Below are 15761 nucleotides of genomic sequence, written 5' to 3'. Positions count from 1 at the left end.
CCTGTAATACTTTAAAGGCTGACAAATATATTGTGGCATAAGTTTTATTATCAGATAAAGGAAATGGTCTGAGCTAAGCTGATTGATTTATACAGAGAGAAAATGGGGGAGAGCTTAGATATCCCTGAGAAGGCAGCTGCATGGGATGAAATGAATGGGGCCCCATGGGGGCTGGACAGGTGTAGCTGGTGCTGGCACCCCATTTGCTCTGTCCTGTTCAGCCACCTTCTTAGTTTATTTAAAAATATATCTATCGGGAATATTTGCACAAATTGAAGGGCTGGGATGCTTCTGAATTTTTATACTGGTCTTTCACAAGGGTGTGAAAATTAGCCTATATGCAGCCTCATCTTGTCAGTTTCCTTGCATGCTCTCTGCTGTACTTCAGCACTTCCTCTGACTTCTGAAACATACAAGGAAATTGAGACTACACATAAGTAGGCAAGGCTACACATATCAGACAAGTGTAAGTGTTTTTGCACATTTGCAAAAGAATACAAACTGGAGACAGAAAAGAGAATCATATATACCTCAATAGGTTCTTTATAAGTTGGGATCAACAGACCAGCAAGCTGGCAGTCAGATGACAAAGTGGAAGAAGATAAATAAAGCAGAGATGGGTATTAGTGTAATAAGTATACATAAGATTATCATGAATATTGGAGGGGGGAATGAATATAAAACTTTAATTATCCATATCACTACTATAATTTTTCCCCAAAATATGTTGTTCGATTTAGAAATCTCATGTCCTTCCATTTTATTCCACAACAAGATTGATAAGGCATAGACTGACTCAGACCCTTGATCCATCTAGCTCAGTATTGTCTATACTGGCTAGAAGCAGGTCCTCAGCATTTCAGGTAGGGCATTTTCCAGCCCTACTCTAGTGTTATTGGGGTTTGAACCTGTGGCCTTCTGTATGTAAAGCACTTCAGCACTTCTTGCCCTGATAGAAAACCAGTATTTTCCCCCTAAATGTTAGTGCTCATTTGTCATGTTTGTGAAGTTCATGAACTGAAAAAGGTCATCTCATGGAGCTGATATAAGCTGATGCCAAACTAAATCTGTTAGTCTTCAAGATGCTACAAGATCTCTCAGTTTATCAAAGGACATCATCTAGAGATGTTTGGGAAGAAGGGTGCTGGTGTAGCTCGTACAGTTCTTGACAGTGGTGTTCATGAATTACTTTATACCAAAACAGAAAGGTGAAAAACCTTAGCATCTGCTGTGGAAGCAGGAGTGGGAAATGCAAGGACAAAGCTTGAAGAAGCTTGTCTAGCTGTCAATATGGTTTGTGTAATACTTTAGGGCTGTTACACTTCATGGCTTGTTGGAATTGTAGGCCAAAACGTCTTGAGGACCCCAAGTTGCCCACCCTGATGTAAATTGTATGGGTAGAATTATAGATGCCTTTTGCCTGTTTACTTGATTGCATAATGAGTGTCTGCTGTATTTACACCATAAGTTATGGAGTGGCCAAGCTTGTTTATAAATATCAGAGGTGGACAACTGCCAGGGAGTCCTAATTGACTGTGGATCCTTTCTGTATCCACTTTACACTTTTACAAATGTGTCTGTGCTTCACACTTTATGGTGATTACCGTTGTAAATGCTGTATTGTAGACATGAGATTTTTTAATGCTGTAAACGGGTGCATTGATCCTAAACACAACTTTATTTTTAAAAAAGAGAAGAACTGAAATCAGACCACCCTCAGGTTGGAAAGTTGGTGTGTAGGTAGTTACTCTGCACTGGAAGTGAATTGGGTTATTTGTTCTGGTTTGCTCTGCATTTCCTGGTTTTTTTAGTAGAAGATATTGTGTAATATTTTGAAGTTTAGTGAAAAGGGGATTGTTGGATGGGATTTCTACTTAGCAATTGACAAAAAAAGTAAAAATAAAACTGAAACATTTAGTAGTTCGGAAAGATTAAGGAACAGTTAGTTTTATTGTCTGTTGCTATTAAGCTGAAATATTACCACATTTAGCAATGCAATAAAATACAGCTTTACATGTTGGACCAGGTCTGTCATCACATGGAGAAAAAGTGCCTCTCATTGACAGCTCACATTCCTTTTGTGAACATGTAGTTTTAATTTTTTATGGGTTTTTTGCAGTTGATGTGGAAGGAAGCAAAGTGGGATCTATGGTACTGTTGTCTATTCAGAAGCTGGAAATGCACCATGAACTTAGATGTCAGACTTGACCCCACTGTGCAGCTGGCTTGGACACCTTTTAATTTTAGAAGCAGTTGAGCCTTTTATTTTTAACCAGATGATGAGAATAGATTTCATATTGTTTCCTGTCTTTTGTGCAAAGGAACGCCTCATGTATGCATTCTAGTTTGGATTAATCTTTGCACAGATCTTGTTTTTAAACCCTTTTAGAAACTGTCATGTTTTGAGTTAGCAGTTAGTTCAACTGAACCTTGACTAAGGGAGAAGTCAAATCTGCCACAGACTTACGATACTTCTGTGTGAATGCTGTTATTAAAAATAAATGTATACATATTTTCAAGTGGCTCATGAAGAATGAAGTTAAAGGTTTCAGAAATACTACTACCACCAGTTAAAACCAATGGAAACAAACATTTACACAAAATGGCAAACCAGAATTCTCTATTATTGTGATGCTAGTGTATGCAGTGTTTGTGCTCACCTGGCTCCCCCTGCTAGTGCGACTGGCTAAACTACTAACAGCTTACCATGTCACTTGAACTTGGCTTCCTGCTCCCAAAAAAGCCAGGATTTGTAAGCCAAGAACAAACCCTAGTTTGTGATTCTGGCTTGTAAAGGGCACAAAATGTAATGTAGAGCAAAATAATGAATTAGAACAGTTAACAAGACTGAATTACTTAGTGGAGGACAACTGGACAGAGAAAGAAAATAGTGGGAAGAAAAATGGTCACTAACTATAATTGTTTTAATTTTTCAACATTAAAAATTAAGTCGGTTAAGAATACAGTACTTGAAATGAAAGTGGTGATACAGCAAATAGTCAGGAATCTGGTGATCTTCTTCTTGCTCAGCCTGGTTTTAGGTTACCCAGAAACGAGAAATTGAAATGTGGAGTTAAGTGAAATTACTGCAATTTTTTCTTCTTTTTTTGGGAATGCCATAATAGAAATAGTGACTAAGTGCAATCTTGTAAATGTCTACTCAAAAGTAAGCTCTGTGGAATTCATTGGGAATTACTCCCACGTAAATGTGCATGGAATTGCAGCTTAAGAGTGCAATCTTGCTTCAAGCCTATACTCATTTACCTGGAGATAAATCCCATTGAACTCTGAGTGGCTTACTTCTTAGTAGGACATTTTTTAGTAATTTTATTGAGGTTTTTTTTTTTAGTTTAGATCAACACAACAAAGACAGCCATATCAACAAAGGCAAAAAAGTTGAGCAAAAAAGCTGGAAGGTGAGGTGGGAGGGTGTGGTTCAGTGTTCATAGGTTCTATTACTGCCCTATGTGTTCAGTGTATGTTGGTTTCGTAAAGAAACTACCTTTTTGCGTTCAGCTAGACATAAGGGTGTTATTCCGAAGCTCAGTTTCCAGCGTGCTAAATCATAGTTTAGTAGCTGGAAATGAGCAGTGGGACTGCATTGCTCTCTCATCAACCAACTTTGGACTGGTTTAAGATCCTAGTGATATTGTGATGTTAAACCACAATTACTCAGTTTGGAGATAACAGCTAACTGTGGGGTTTAATTAAACCAGTATGTGACTGCAGAGGAACGTAGGTGAAAAGAGGAGGAATGAGGAAGGGGTGTATGTCCTGTGGCTCATTCCTAGCACTGAAGGCATGATTTGGATAGAACTGATTATTTATTTAAGTTATTTGCCCTTGGAAGGCTATAATTAAAAAAAATACTTAGAATGATTAGGGAATAGTTTTACATTCGGGTTCCTATATGTATTAGGATTCCTATAGGGATTAATGTAATTTTGATGCTATTGTGATTTTGGTTTGGAAATTATTTTGTATCTTTTAGTGTGATTTTTGTATGTATTTTATGTTCATTATAAAAATAAACTTCGGAGTTAAAAATGCAACTGTTTTGGAAAGTAACTTTCTATTCTTAGCCAAGAATGTTTAAAATTAACTGAAAAATAAAACAAAATATTTTAGGATTTACTATCCCTTGTTACCTGGAAACAGAAAATGTTTTTCTCTTGCTATGGCAACAAGAACATGTGAATGTACAATAAACCAATATCTTGGCGTTCTGCCACAGAATAGACGAGAAATCTATTTTGTGCCGCAGTAGAGTTGTATCTCACAATTTCCAGCCTCCAATTTGAATTGTAACCTAATTCTTCCCAACACTTCTCCGTGATCTTTACTTACAAGTGGAAAATTACTTTAGAATAAAGCTTTTATATGGCATTTAAGAACCTTTGTAAATTGGTTCTTACTATAGCAAAATATAGTTGTCTAAAAACAATGTTTCCCTATTTGATTAACAAAAAGGTCTTGATTTCATGAATCTGTAACAGGGTGGGGGGGTGAAGTGTGTAGGATTTCCAACTCCCCCCCCCCCCCGGGTTGTTTTTTTAATATATATAGAAATAGTGGCAATGAATTGAACTCAATTTCTGAATGAATGCCTTGTTTTGTTGCTCATGACAGGTCATATATTTCAAATTCCTAGATAGCCTCAGTTTTGGGGAAGTAAGCATTCAATTTGTATTCACATTTTGAGGAGTTTGGGCAAACCAACATCTGGGATATTCACGCTTTAATTTTCATTTACTGATAGAGACAAAAGGAAAGTTACTTGGATTTTTCAATAACAAGCAAGCATTTAGCATTTATGCTGGAAGGTCAGTGAGGGTTATTAACATGGTTCACCTAATTTCTGAATACATTTTAAGTTGAGGTTTTCAGTCAAACCCAGGCAACACAGCTACTCTTTAGGGGCAAACATCTTATTCCTGTTGACAGATAGTGAAATGAGAGAGACAGACACCCAGTTCACATGATTGGCAGCACCCACCATGGTTGCAGTGCATGCTGTCTGCCATTGTGAATATTCAAGCTGCAGTGGATGGTCACCATGGCTTATTGTGTAGTGCAAACCTGGGCAAGTTGGCTTGTTGCTGTAGGTAACAAGCTACTCAGAATGCATGGGCTGTAATAGGGTTCTATTAACCTCTGCAACAAGCCACCCTGCCTGGGTTTGCACATCACGATAAGCCACAGTGCCTGTCCACTGCTGCCTGAATATTCACAATTGCAGCCAGCACATGCCACAATCCATCATGGCTCGTTTAAGACATGGTCAGTGCCGTCAATCGTGCAAACTCTGGCCCAGACTCTTACCCAAGGTCACATTGGCTGCAGTCAGATGCCATGCTGAATCATGGTATGTTTTGATGTCTGAACCTCTGTCAGCTCATAGACCCTGGTTTGTAAACAGCTGCTAAGCCAGGATATCAAGTCGCAGTTTGAAGATGGCTCCCAAACTTCCAGTTGTACTAACTGGTTTACTGTTGCATCTCAATTCACAAGTGATTGACAGACCACAGTTATGGCAGTTGTTCTGCTTCAGGAACCTGCTGCTCCTTAGAAATGGAATTTGCTCTACTTCAAAATTCATGACTCACAGAAAATAAAATTAGACAAGTAACTCTAAACCTGTTGTTGTTGTTGTTGTTGTTGTTGTTGTTGTACATTAGAAGCTCAACCCATGGCATGAGTTCTTAATCATGGTTAGCACAACCCATTGGCTGGCCTTATGTCTAATTAGAGCCAGGAGCTATATTAGCAAATAATGCGAAAACCATAGTTTAGCATTATGTGCATGAGCTCCAGGCTCATAGGCTCTTCCCCACTCCAGTGTAGCTGTGAGGAGGACATCAGAACTGTAATACTGTGGTAAATTATCCTGGCTTGTTTCAATAAGCCACTGTTAACACTAGCCACAGTTTCCAGTTCTTACATATTGAGTAAGTGCAAGTAGTTTAAAATAGAAACAAAACTTTCTGATCTCTACAACTGCAATGGAGGAGGAAGCACATGGACCTAAGGCTGGTCCACATAAAATTAAGCTACGGGTTAGAATTACATACAAGCTGGACCATGGAAGAGGTGAGACTTCACTCCAGGCCTCCCAAATGCAAATTTAGCTGGATTGGGCGACATTTTATTCTCGCCTGGTTTTTTGAAGGGAAAAACTTGAGGAGAAAGCTTTCCTTTCGAAGCAGTGGCAATACGTTTTGTTAAACCACAAAACAGCCATATTTCCCCTTTTCATGCTCTGGTACTTGCCCAAAAATAAAAGCCATGGTTTTTAGACATGGAATGCATGTTGTACACGGTTTATTTGTCAGAATTTAGTCTTCCCCATTCTACTTGAGTTTCCATCTTACTCGGTTTGTATAGGTAATGTTGGAAAGCCTGGTTTTGTGTGTGTTTTTAATGGAACTTACTTGGGTTCCGATGACTAAGCCTAATGGATTGCTTTTCCGCTGCTGTTCACCCCCCCCCCCAATTGAAAACATCAGTTTCCTGTCAGTTTTGTGTGAATTCTTGTAAGTAATTTTTAACCGGCCTTTTAGAGAGCTGTTCAGAGTAGTCAGCAGGAACAGCCTATGTTAATTCCCACATGTTGCAAACTACCAATATAACCCTAAATAATGGAAAATGGGCTATTTGTAGATTCTAATTTGGAAAATTAGTGTTTCCAAATTTGTTTAATGATAGTAAAGTGCCTACTAAGATGGAAAGTTTCCTAACCAGTGATAGGATACACTGGGATTGTTCCACAATTAGGCAGCAAACTCCTTAATATATCCAATTCATTTCATATCAGATTTACATTATAGTTTCTACTGGAAGAAGTGCTCCTAGAACATTTAAACTCGGATTTTTATAAGGGTATGAATGAATGAATAAGTTTATTACGGTATGACAACCAGCACTCCAATCAAACACCATACAATTTAACACATTTAACACATTACATTACATTACAGATGTGGTACGTGAATATTATTATTGTCTGTATAAGGGTATGATAGTGGCCGGCCATGTATCGGATTTATTTCTGTTGTATCAGTGATTTTGGCCAACAACATTTTCTGCAGCAGAAGGTGTGAAAACTTTCAAGTAGGCTCAAGATGGTATGTTTTGCCGACTTGAAGGCTTTCAGTTCCTCTTACTTTGAGAGGAAATGCTTCCTTGACATTTTTATCAGCCTGACAATGGGACAAAGATGGGATGTAATATGTTGCCCTCCACAAGATTTCAACTAGTGGGCAATTTTGTATGCAAGCATTTGGTCCTTCTGACACAGTGGATGCAGACCACTTACAATTTTAGAAAATTTCTACCCTGCCCTTTGGCCTCAAGGCTGCTTCCAGAGTTTCAGCTATTGGGCGGTATAAAAATGTAATAAATAAATAAAATAAAAATGAGATAATAAATACATCCATTAAAACACTCAAACTCCAGTAATAGAAGAGCATAAATTAACTGGGTCATTTTTAAAAAATATATTGCCACAGCAGGAGATCAAAATATATTGAGGCCGTGGCAGAAGTTTTACTGCCTCCTTTAAAGTTTAAGGCTTTAAAGGTTAGAACTATTGCTTAGTATCAGCTCAGATATGGACCAGGAAACCAATTCAGCTCAAAAAGTAATGTGCTCCAAATAACCACTTTGACTGCAGTATTCTGCACAAGTTGTAGATTGCAAATACTCTTCAAAGCAATCCCACATAGAGCATGTTGAATTGGGAACACAAGCATGTGTGAAAGTGGTCAGATCTCTCTTCTCCAGCAAGGGATAGAATTGTTGCTCAAGCCAAAAGTGTGCAAAAGCACTCCTGGCCACAGCTGCCAACTGAGCATCCAGAAGCAAAGTTAGGTCCACAGGGTCTACAGGTTTTTTTTGCAGGTCTTACTAGACAACCCAAAAAGTGTAGTCGCCAGTCCCTAGCTGCTCTGTGCAAGCCCCCCTCCTGTGGCATGAAGGTGTCCCCTGGCCTTTCCTATGGGTGCATGCTGTGTTGTGGGGGTGGGGGACCACTTTAAGGCACACTGAGCACCTTCGTGCAGCAGCAGCAGCATCCAATCCTGCCTTCATTCCCTGCTCCGGAGCAAGAAAGGCTGGTGGGAGGTGGGATTGTGTGCTTTTTGCTGGTTCGGGCCTGCGTGACCAAGGCTCTCCAGGCACCCAAATCCCTCTGGCTTTTGGACATGCACCCCTTTGGTTCTTGTAGCATGATGTCTAGCTTTGGTATTGGGCCCAGCTCTGCAAAGTCATTGCAGTGGCAGCTTCCCCCATTTTATTTCCTCTCTCTCATTTTTTTCATACATCTATATATTTAGAATGTTATTCAGTAACACAAAATTAATATGGAATGAAGTTGAAGGATGTAGTATTCATCTAATATTAACACGACCACTGTTATATTAATACTCTGATATGATATGGTGGGTAGAAAACTGGTAAAACTAAAATGTTTACATTTTACTTATTACTGTTCCACCTTAATTTCTTAGCATTGTTTTCTTCACAATGTCTGATGTGAAAAGTGTCTCTTTCGTTTCCCAGTATACTGGAATAATTACCGCATGTGAATAAATGACTGCTTCCTTGCTGCAACTAACGACAGGACCTTATTGAATGGGTGAAACAAATGATTTAAACCCAAAATAGAATAATACTATCCAAAGGAAAAGCACAAAGTGGAGTCAATTTGGGAAGAAGCCAGTGTTAAAGCTGTCCATGTAAACACCTTCTTCTTTGTCTTTCAGAGCCATGGTGTCATGTAGAGGGATTTACTTTGTACTTGCACTATTCTTGGGAAGTTTTTTTGGAAGCATCTTTATGCTTGGTCCCTTGCTGCCATTGATGTTTGTCTCCCCGGCATGGTATCGCTGGATCACTGACCGTGTTGTAGCTACCTGGCTTACACTTCCAGTGGTAAGTTGCTTTAATACGTATTTTATGAAGTCCCAATTTTTCAGATTTTACAATAAGATATCAAGCAGTGAAGTTCTGTACTGAACTGTATTTTAGTTTAGTTTTCAGTAATACAATGGATGTGCCAAAATAATGTTTGATTCGTCATGGCAAAAATGTTTTAAAAATGGATCTCAATTATTATTGCATGATAGGGGGTTGGATAAGAGAGCTTTAATGGTTGGGGACTCCCTTAAGAGTCAGGCACATCTTTTGTTAAGGAAACTGTAGGTAAATGGCCCAAGAAGGCTAGGAGAAAATAACTCATTCATATTTCCCCCATTCAGAGGGCTGTCAGTGAAAAACACTAAAAGCAGTTTGTTTGGCAAAACAGATAAACAGAATGAGCTTAGGTGTAAGCGCTGCGGGGCCCCGGTGGTCTGATGTGAGGCAATGGATTTGACTGTTGTGTTAAGAAATACTTGCTTAGTCATTAAAAGAAATACTTGCTTAGTCATTAAAATTGTGTGTGTATGGCTATCTCAGGGTTAAACAGAGAAAGTCTATCTGTGGGCAATTACCTTGAGATAGAGGCTGTTCTGGGAACCTTGCCAAGATTCTAAGTTAGCCTCATCACAGCTGTATGTAATGTAGATAAGAATTGTGTAGATCTGTATATAGTTTCTCACTTGTGTAAAATGGAACTGATCACTGCTTACTGATCACTGCTTTATGATCACTGCTCTCTGTGTATGCCTCAGTGTGCTGATCTGAACTGATCTGAATTGAACTGCACAGAAGCCTGAAGGAAATAAACCAGCTCTGCTGTGTAAGACCTGCGTGATGTGTGTTTGTTTCTGAGCACAAACAGAGTTCCAGAAAGAGAAAAGTTCTGGCACAATAACCCAACAAAGGTTATGGGCCCAGTCCAGTCCAGGAAGCCTACGCCAGCCTAACCCAGGCAGAAGAACCAGAACTTGGTGGGAACGGTGCAGTATCAGAACCAGAACCAGGAGTCTGCTAAAAAAGAAGACTGTTGATGGAGGAAGACATCAAGCTAAAGCCAGTGCTGCAAAGTGAGGAATAATCTCAGTCGGCTGACTCTGAGGAGGACTCTGAGCAGGAGGACGGTGAGATACCAATTCCTAAAGCAGAGGGAATGGCAGGAGCTAATATGTCTGGTTTGCATCAATTGTTGGAAAAGCTGAATGACTCTAACTATGCATTATGGTCTTACAAAATGCAAATGTATCTGATTCAGGCTGAACTGTGGTATGTAGTCACAAAGGATCCACCAGATAGAGCAGATCCACAGAATGCTAAATGGTTTAAGGACGATGCAAAAGCAATGGCAGTTATTGCATTAGCTGTGGAAGACTCTCAAATTTCCTTCATTCAGTTTTTGAATACATCAAAAGAGTGCTGGAATGCGCTACAAGCTGTATATCAAAGAGAAACAGCGGGCAGTAAAGTAATTCTAACCCGGAAACTGTATGGAATGAAGCTGAAACCAGGGGAGTCTATGTCAAACCATTTGAAAAGCATGAGAGAAATCTTCAATCAACTCAGGGCACGAGGGATGGAGTTTACAACTATACACCAAGTCTATGTGATTTTGTCAAGTCTTGATTCATCGTACGATGCGGTTGTCACCATGATGGAAAGTCAAGAGGAGAAAAATTTAACCCTCGAGTATGTAGCTGGAAAACTACTGGAAACCTATGAAAGAAGACAAGCTTCAAAACAACAGAGCTTTAAAAATCCTGTGGCTGAATTTCAACAAAGCCATAAATCTTCTGATGTGGTGGCTGCATTAAAGGCAAGGAAATGCTTTAATTGTGGTTCCACAGAACACTTAAGGCGGGATTGCAACAAGAAGAAGAAAAAGCAGTCAACAGCAAAGTGGAGAGAAGAAAACAACATGAATGAAGCTGAATCAACAAAGAAGTGTCTTCTAGCAAGAGTCAAAGAGACAATGAATCCTTGGTTTTTGGACTCTGGGGCTTCAATAAGTATGGCAAAAGACAAACTTTCATTTGTAACCTTGGAAACTTCTACTTCAGAGCAAAAATGTGTTACCCTTGCAAATGGAACAAAAATCCAGATTTGTGGTGTGGGTAATGTATATTTTGATTGTCTGGGAGTTGAACTACAAAGTGTTTTATATGTACCAGAACTAGAAACAAACCTTCTAAGTGTGTTTCAGTTAACAGAAATGGGGTATGAGGTTTGTTTTACTGAAGAAAATTGTACTATAAAACAGGGAAACAAGGTGTGTGTGCAGGGAATAATGAAAGAATCTTTGTATGTGATTAATACTTGTACAGAAAATGAAGTTGTAGCCAGCAAAGTCACAACAAAAACAATAGCCAATTGCAAACCACACCAAGAGTGTATCCATTTAACTCATAAAAGGTTTGGTCATGCTAACTATAAAACAATTTCTAAGATTCCAGAATTGTGTGAAGGGGTGAAAATCAAACCATGTTCTAACTATGTAGAATGTAATGTATGCAGTGAAACCAAGTGTCATAAGTCAAACATTCCAAAACATAGTGAGAGAACAACAAAAAGAATTTTTGAATTAATTCATGCAGATCTTGCAGGTCCTTTTGAGACAAGTCAAGGAGGAAACAGATTTTTCTTGTCTATTGTTGATGATTACAGTAGATTTGGATTTGTGTATGTGTTAAAACAGAAGAGTGAAACTTTTGGAAAGTTTAAAGCCTTTGTTAAGTGGAGTAAAAATAGATTTAAAGAACCTATAGCTAATCTAAGAACGGACCGGGGAGGTGAATTTCTTAGCAACCAATTTAAAAAATTCCTCAGTGATGAGGGTATACAACATGACCTTACTGCTCCATATTCACCATTTCAAAATGGAGTTGCAGAAAGGAAAAACAGAACCTTGCAGAACATGTTAAGAGCTCTATTGAAAGAGTCAGGATTGTCTAATCTGTTCTGGGCAGAAGCTTTGTCCACCTCAAATTATTTGTTAAACAGGCTTTACCACTCTGTACATGAAAAAACTCCATATGAAATGTTTTACAAAAGAAAACCTAGAGTGTCACATATAAGGGTTTTTGGAAGTAAATGTTTTGCTCATATTCAGAAAGAAAACAGACCAGGAAAGCTAGCTCAAAGAGGTTTGGAATGTAAACTGTTGGGATATGATACACAAACAAAAGGCTATCGTTTGTGGTCTCCATATCACAAAAGTGTAATTGTGAGCAGAGATGTAGTTTTTCATGAACAAATGCAGGATACAAAACAGTATGTAAGTTTGCCTGTAGAACAGAAAGCTGTAGAAACAGAAGAAATTCCTGAACAATCTCAGCAAGAGAGGGAGGGGGAAGAAACTATAAAAGAGGAAACTGTGCCTGTAACTATGCCAAGACGATCAGAAAGGGAACGCAAAGCTCCAATTCGTTACTCAGATGAATACCAAAGCAAACAGGTTTCTCATAGAGCTTTACTAATAGCCTATGAACCTACTTCATTTGAGGAAATTCAGGAAATGGAACCTACAGAAGCTCAGGGCTGGCATGAAGCAATGTCAGAGGAAATCAGAGCAATGAAAAAAAAATGAAACGTGGGAGCTAGTACCTTTACCTGAAGGTCGTAAAGCCATTAACAGTAAATGGGTATTCAAAGTAAAACAAAATGAGGAAGGACAGGTGGAACGTTCTATGGTAAAACACAAAGAGATGCTTTTAAAGCTGGGTCTCAGATTGTAACACAATTTAAACAACATGCACAAGAGGAGGACTGTTAAGTATATGAAAAGAAATACTTGCTTAGTCATTAAAATTGTGTGTGTATGGCTATCTCAGGGTTAAACAGAGAAAGTCTATCTGTGGGCAATTACCTTGAGATAGAGGCTGTTCTGGGAACCTTGCCAAGATTCTAAGTTAGCCTCATCACAGCTGTATGTAATGTAGATAAGAATTGTGTAGATCTGTATATAGTTTCTCACTTGTGTAAAATGGAACTGATCACTGCTTACTGATCACTGCTTTATGATCACTGCTCTCTGTGTATGCCTCAGTGTGCTGATCTGAACTGATCTGAATTGAACTGCACAGAAGCCTGAAGGAAATAAACCAGCTCTGCTGTGTAAGACCTGCGTGATGTGTGTTTGTTTCTGAGCACAAACAGAGTTCCAGAGAGATAAAAGTTCTGGCACAATAACCCAACATGTTGGAGCATTAAGCTATGCCCCCAGCTATCCTCATTTGTAAACAAGCTCAAATATTACAAGATGTCGCAAGTGACGTCTTTACAGTGACCTTTTTCCAAAGGAGACCAGATCTGTGTAAGCACTACATCGAGTAGAAGTGTGTGTGTGTGTGTGTGTGTGTGTACATGTATGGTACACTGTATTCCCTACATGGGTCTCTGCAGTACAGGGGCCCTCCAAGTACCACTCCTTATCTTCATAATGGGTATTCTGTTAGGATATTATAAAATAGGGGGGAGGAAAAAAATCACCTGTTGAATGTCTGGTGTTATCCACATGCATATGCATTTCTGCTTTCACCTTTCATGGAGGGTAGGTCTGTCAGTGCATATTCATTTCCTGCTATACTGCCGTGGCACAGGTAGTCTCCAAGGCCGTCTCCCCCTTAAAGCCTGTCTCTGAAGGAGGACATCTTAGAGAGAGACATTGAAGGGGAGTGAGTGAAGAGGATGGGGGGGGCAGGAGGCGGTTTTGTGTTTTTTTTGCTACAAAGTGTTTTGCTACACTTCAAGTAGCGAAATGTTTCATGCTGGCCCTAGAATAGATGGACCTTTAATTTGATCCAGCAGGACTCTTAGGCTCTGGACTGAAAACGGTTTGGATGGCTTTAAAAGGGGGCTTGGATGAATTCCTGGAGGGGAAGGCTTTCAATGGCTACTAGATGTGATGGTTATGTGCTACCTCCAGTATCAGAGGCAGTAAGCCTATATGTGCCGGATGCTGGGGAATGTGGGTGGAAGGGTGCTTTTGGGCTGTGTCTAGCTTGTGGATTCCTGCTTGATAGGTGGTTGGCCATTGTGTGAACAGAATACTGAATGAGATGGACCTTTGGTCTGATCTAGTATGGCTCTTCTAAAGTTCTTTAGCTCCTTGAGCAACTCATTCTGGCAGTCATTGTCAGGGGCATCACTGATTCAAGCACAGTACAACTTAGCTTGCAAAATAGCTACATATGAGCCAGCACTGTCCATCTCTGGAACGGGCTGGCTCTCTTATGCTTTTTCAGAGAATACTTAGGAAAACTATGAATGATTTAAACTATTAAGAATCAAAAGCTTATCTGAAACATGGTATTCTCCCTCATGAGCCTGCCTGTGCTTTGAGATCTTCACCTTCTCTCAGTCCCACCACCATAACAGGCACAGGGAACACAGAAGAGGGCCTTCTCAGTGGCTGCTCCAGTGCTCTGGAACTCTCTTCCCAGGGAAGCTAGACTGGCTCCCTCCTTGATGTGCTTTCGGAGGCAGGCAAAAACATTTTTGTTCTGGTAACCCTTTGGTGAATAATCTGGACCTCCATCTATGCCTAGGACTCTTAAAATTGTTATGTATTTTTAAAATGTTTTTAATGCTTTAATATTGAAACATATTTAATTATCTTTTTAACTTTTGTATATTTCTATTTATAGGTTTTAATTGTGTATGTTTTAATTTTGTAAAGCCGCCTTGAGGCCCAGCATTGGGTCAAAGGTGGGATAGAAATAATAATAATAATAATAATAATAATAATAATAATAATAATAATAATAATAATTGGAAAGGCCCATCACTTTCCTTGATAAGGCCTAGAGGTTTCCTCAGCATCTGTGTGAGCCCCCCTTGCTCAAAACATCTTCAGCAACAGGGATTGGAGGTTGGACAGCAAAGGCAGAGCTAACCTTCTGGCCTAAAAGTCTTGGTTTGTGATGGTTACTGCTTGTGAACTGTAGTTTTTGAGGCAGCTTTTTATTTCTGTATGTATGTGTGGGTTGGTGTTTGTGGTGGTAATATGTTCCTACCCTCTTCTTCAGAATTCCAAAACTTGACAATATATTACTTGTACAGAGTCAGAAATTATTCCCCCACAAAAAGAAATTACTGGTGCCTCTGTTGGTGAATGAACAAACATACTTAAAATCAGACTTTTAAAAAGCAGGCCCGATTTATATGTAATGTGTGCTCTTTTTCTGTTGAATATATGTTTGGGTAGAACCCAAAACTACCTCAGGAAATGAGGGTGAGAGGTCATGTTTAAACAGTCCAGAGAGAGCTCCGGCTATTGGGCGGTATAGAAATGTAATAAATAAATAAATAAATAAATAAACAAACATAGTTATTCCACAAGATAGATGTAAATGAAAGTTAATCTGTGTAAATCCAAAATGAACTATCTTTACATATAATGTATTTATTACATTTTTATACCACCAAAGCTCTCTGGGCGGTTCACAGAAATTAAAACCATAATAAAGCAACCAATAGTCTGAAAACACAAATATAGAATACAGTATAAAATACAGTATATCAGTTTCACCTAGCCAACACAGTCGAGATCTGATGGCAATGTCCAAAAATATAGGCACAATGTCAAACAGTAATTTACTTAAAGATACTATGGATTAACAGCTACCCTTGGATGTGTTGATTATTATTTTATGCAATCTGAAAGGAAAGGATGAGTTGTGTGATATCTTTGCATGTCTTCTCAGATGTAAATTCAACATAATGGGGCTTACTTCTAGGTAAGTGTGCACATAGGATTGCACCTTTGCAGCACAGTCCATATTTTCCACTATGGTTCATCAGGGTTTAGTCCCTAGTAAACATGTTTAGGATTGCAGCCTTAAATATAT

At 39.0% G+C, this 15761-nt stretch overlaps 1 protein-coding gene across 2 annotated transcripts in view; it reads left to right on the top strand.

Annotated features, from left to right (window-relative positions):
• Positions 1-15761, top strand: part of LOC134397467 (lysocardiolipin acyltransferase 1) — a 125756-nt gene that overhangs the window by 31882 nt on the left and 78113 nt on the right. For both annotated transcript variants that reach the window (XM_063124150.1, XM_063124151.1), the window contains one exon: positions 8763-8931. In XM_063124150.1, coding sequence (XP_062980220.1) covers positions 8767-8931 — 165 coding nt within the window. In that variant the 5' untranslated portion in view covers positions 8763-8766. Of the gene's footprint in view, positions 1-8762; positions 8932-15761 lie in introns of those variants that run through there.

Source organism: Elgaria multicarinata, chromosome 4 (assembly GCF_023053635.1).
Source record: "Elgaria multicarinata webbii isolate HBS135686 ecotype San Diego chromosome 4, rElgMul1.1.pri, whole genome shotgun sequence".
Classification (NCBI taxonomy): Eukaryota; Metazoa; Chordata; class Lepidosauria; order Squamata; family Anguidae; genus Elgaria; species Elgaria multicarinata.
Note: the sequence above shows the minus strand (reverse complement) of the source record. Positions and strands in the feature narration are given on the sequence as shown.